Consider the following 4,533-nt stretch of genomic DNA (forward strand, 5'->3'; position numbering starts at 1 on the left):
TCCAAGATCCCTTTCAGCCACTGTGTTGTTGAGAAGGGTGTTCCCCAGCCTATAGGTATGCTGCAGGTTCCTTCTCCCTAGATGCAACACCTTGCACTTGTCTGTGTTGAATTTCATTCTATTCTCATCCTCCCACCTCTGTAACCTGTCTAGATCTAGCTGGATTCTGTCTCTCCCCTCCAGTGTGCCCACTTCTCCCCACATCTTTGTGTTATCAGCGAATTTGGACAGTGTGCTTTCCACGCACACCTTCAAGTGACTGATAAAGATGTTGAATCTTAGGGGAGAACAACAGATTTGGTAAAAGCTTCCGGTCTAGGATTACTACTCTGGATGCAAGCTGCTCAGCAGCCTTATCCCCAAAGACATTTGCATCCTCCAAGTTCCTACAAAGATTGATCCTTCAAAGTAACCCAGACAAAACAGCAGAGACTTTAGGGCTGGGATCTACCCTGGGAAATGGCAGTCTGGCACAGTCAGCAATGAATGATCTAAGGCCTCTTTGTTACTTACCTCTAAACTGTCACTCCCATCAGCCTCTCTATCAATTATGTCAAAGATATCTTCGTGGATTTTTTCACCCTGCAAGGCAGAACCAAAACAACATTCATTCCATTAATTTCTCCTTGAGGAATCACAGAGAAGTAGGTCTGGAAGAGACCTCCAGAGGTCATCTAGTTCAGTGGTTCTCAACTATTTTTGTACCAGAATTTGTAAACACTGATGGCCAGTCCCGACTCAGTAAATACTTTAAGTAGAAAACAGCTCCCAGACCCTGCCAGTACCTCTCATTCCTGACCCACAGGCCCCTGGCCCTGCTGGTGCCCCTCACTGACCTACAGCCCTCTGGTCCTGCCAGTGACTCCCAACCCACAGATCTCTGGCCCTGCCAGTGTCCCCCCAGTTGGTTACTCCTCATGCTGCTGGCAGCACAGCTGGCACAGGATTCACGGTGGCAGCAGAAATGAGTCTCGCTGCCCTTGCCCACTCTCCCATGCTGGGACCTACCTGCTGGGCCATGGAAGCGGCTCCTGCCTGTGTCAGTCTGGCCAGGCTGCAGCCCCGTGCCTGCTGCAGGTGCACAACTCTGGAGGGGCACGTGGTGTGGCACACCTCCCCCCCCCCGACACACTGAAGGGCTGGGGATGGGAAGCAGCAGGTTGGGAGTGAGGGGTACCAGCAGCAGGGCTGGGAAGGTGGGAGGACTGTGGGTTGGGAGTGAGGTCCTCCCCCAAATGTTGCCTGTGCCCATTCCTGCCCCCCAATGCATTGTTTATGCCCCCTCCACCCCATAGACTTACCGGTGGGAAGCTGCAGGAGCTTCTCCCCACCCTGCTTAGTTGCCATGTGCATGCGCACATGCATATGGTGCCTCCTGGCTGATCACCTTCTACCCACTCCCCACAGCTCCAAGCAGCCCCTTGTACGCTAGAACTCTGCCAGCATGCAAGGGCAAACATGTACTTTCCCGTGTTTTTCTATGACGGTCACAACCCTTTCAAATATTCTTATGACCAACTTTTGGTCATAAGACATAACACCTTAACCTGCCACAGGTATGTGCCAGGCATAATGTCATGCAGCTTCCAGCCATACCATTAGATCCTTTGGGGGTGTTTTTTTTACCCATGAGTCCATCCTGAAATGGTATGGTACTTGCATATCAGCACTTAGGATCATAAGAAAGTAAGGCTGGAAGGGACCTTATGAGGTCATTTAATCCAGCTCCCTGCTTAAGGCTATTCCAGCCAAGAGTTTTTCTTTCACCTGCTCTTAAGAATTTCTACGGATGGAGATTCCACAGCTTCTCTATGTAGCCAGTTCCAATGCTTGACCTCATACTCAAACAGTTCTTCCCAATTTCCAAAATAAATTTTCCCCGCTGCAGCTTGAGGAAATTGCTCCTAGTCCTGTCCCCTACAGCCACAAAGAAAGAGCTCTCTCTAACTTCTTTATAATCATCCTTCAGTATTTCAAACTGTTAGCAAATTCCTCCTCAGTCGTTTCCTCTCCAGACTAAACAAGTCCAGTTCCTTCAGTCTCTCCTCATAAATCATGGTCCCCAGCTCCCTAACCATTTTCATTGCCCTCTGCTGGACTCTTTCCAATTTGTTCACATCTTTTCTGTAGTGGGGGGCCCAGAACTGGACACACTACTCCAGATGTGGCCTCACTACTGCCAAGTAGAGGGGAATAAATCACTTCCTTCGATCTACTGGCAATGCTCCTACTAATGAAACCCAGTATGCTGGTAGTCTTCTTTACAACAAGGGCACACTGTTGACTCATATTCAGCTTCTCGCCCACTGTAAGCCCCAGGTCCTTTTCTATTGAGCTGTTGCTTAGCCACTCAGTCCCCAGCCTGTACCGGTGCATGGGATTGTTTCATCCTCAGTTTGGGATTTTGCACTTGTCCTTAATTAACTTCATGAGATTTCTTTTGGTCCAATCCTGCAATTTGTCAAGGTCTCTCTGAATCCTAGCTCTACCCTACAGCATATCTACTACTCCGCCCAGCTTGGTGTTATCTGCTGCAGGTGCACCTCATCCCATCTGCCAGGTTGTTGATGAAGATATTGAACAAAACCAGCCACAGGACCACCCCCTGGGGCACTCCCCTTGATAGCAGTTGCCAACTAGACACGGAGCCATTGACTACTACCCTCTGAGCTGGATTATCCAGCCAGTTTTCTATCCACCTTACAGTCCATTCATCCAACCAACCCATACTTCTTTAGCTTGCTTGTGAGAATGTTATGGAAGACTGTATCAAAAGACTTGCTAAAGTCAAGGTATATCACATCCATTGCTTTCCCCACAAGAGCCAGTCATCTCATCATAAAAAGCAATCAGGTTGGTCAGGCATGACTTGCCCTAGGTGAATCCATGCTGACTGTTCCTAAACACCACTGCCTCCTCCAAGTGCTTAGAAATGGATTCCCTGAGGACCTGTCCCATGATTTGTCCAGGGACTAAGGTAAGGCTGATAGGTTTGTACTTTCCCAGATCCTCCTTCTTCTAAACATGGGCACTATATTTGCCCTTTTCTGATCACCTCCCCAAAGGCATCGGGTGTTGTCTAAAGCTAAGATTGGGGACTTCAACTGGGGTATGCCAATTCTCCTGCTAGGAGCAAAACTGGAGGTTCCTGGATAGAGGGTCTTGCCATTCTGCTCAGGGTCAGACTGATCGCTATATTTGGGGTCAGGAAGGAATCTTACTCCATGGTCAGACTGGTATGGTCTGTGAGGATCTTTGATTTCTTCTGTAAAAGGGGCTGTGGTATTCTACGCAGTACCTCTTGAGCATATATTGAAAACATTTTATGGAAACAGGACATTGGATGCCGTGGTTCCCCTGCTTTACCTGTGGCACGTTAGGGTGTTAGGTCTGCGTTTCATCAGGGTTGAGGGTAGTCTTATGTACAGTTTAGATTATGGTTGTATGGGATGGATTGGATAGGGATGATCCTGCCTCAAGCAGGGGGTTGAACTAGATGACCTCTGGAGTGTCCAACTTTTCTATGACTATGACTAAAGTACAACCAGCAATTCTGGATGCCTTTTGCCTTCAGACCAGTCTCCCTGGGGAACATTTTTGGAAAGAGTCCACCAGAGAGAGACAATTTGTCCACATATTTTTGAAGCATAGGACCCAAAACAGCACAGAGCGCTGAAGGGAATCCCAGCGGGGCTGAAGGAATTCCCTGGTAAGCTCTTAAGCACAAGGACTAGATATATGCTTGCACCAGCATGCATGAGGCCCCTTACCTGGGAGAAGCCGCTGGCCCAGTTGTTTCCGGCCCCGCCCCCATGCTCAGACAGGTAGATGTTTTCAGGATTGTACAGGTTCGCATAAGGGGAGTTCAGGATGGAGTGGATCACTCGGGGCTCGAGGTCCAGAAGCACAGCCCGAGGGATGTAATGTTCATCATCTGCCTGTAACAGGGAGAAGGCTAAAGAACATGACACAGTCATAACTCAACAGCGCTTTGCTCTGCGGGAGAAACCGAGGCAGGCACCAGCTGTCAGCCCAGAGCTATGAACACAGCAAGCATCAGCTTTGGGTCCTGGTGGAGTGGACTGGCAAGGCAACAGTTATTACTGGGCACCCCTCTCTCGAGACAGCACCTATTTGTGTCCCTGGACCCTGCTGTGCCGGGTGCTGCACGCGCACACGCAGAACAGACGTGGCCCCTTCCACAATGTGCTCCCAATAGTAGCAGATACATGACAACTCAGTGATGGTGGCCGGGGGGCCGCCTGCATCGGGCGCCGCAAGGGGCACAGGCACCTCCGTGCGCGGCAGGCGACAGCCTGGGGGCAGCACGGGGCAGGGGCTGGGATCGGAGCAGCCCTGGGGGGGCCGGGCCTGCACCTGGTAGAAGAAGACGTCCTTGCGGTCCGTGCCCTCGGTGGCGAACTCCTCCACGATGCCCTCGGGGCTGATGCCATGCTCGGCGCACAGCTGCTTCCAGAACTCGAACCCAACTGCGGCCAAGGAGGGAAGAGGAGGGGAGGCGGCGGCAGCCCC

General features: G+C 50.8%; 1 protein-coding gene across 1 annotated transcript in view; it reads right to left on the reverse strand.

The window, feature by feature from the left end:
- TUBG1 (tubulin gamma 1) overlaps window positions 1-4,533 on the reverse strand; it is a 14,413-nt gene that overhangs the window by 8,923 nt on the left and 957 nt on the right. Inside the window, exons 2-4 of the mRNA XM_025200744.1 lie at window positions 4,378-4,490; window positions 3,771-3,938; window positions 514-582 (exon numbers count right to left, since the gene is read on the reverse strand). Coding sequence (XP_025056529.1) covers window positions 514-582; window positions 3,771-3,938; window positions 4,378-4,490 — 350 coding nt within the window. The remainder of the gene's footprint in view (window positions 1-513; window positions 583-3,770; window positions 3,939-4,377; window positions 4,491-4,533) is intronic.

The sequence above is a fragment of the Alligator sinensis genome, unplaced genomic scaffold (genome assembly GCF_000455745.1).
Source record: "Alligator sinensis unplaced genomic scaffold, ASM45574v1 scaffold161_1, whole genome shotgun sequence".
In the NCBI taxonomy this organism is placed as follows: domain Eukaryota; kingdom Metazoa; phylum Chordata; order Crocodylia; family Alligatoridae; genus Alligator; species Alligator sinensis.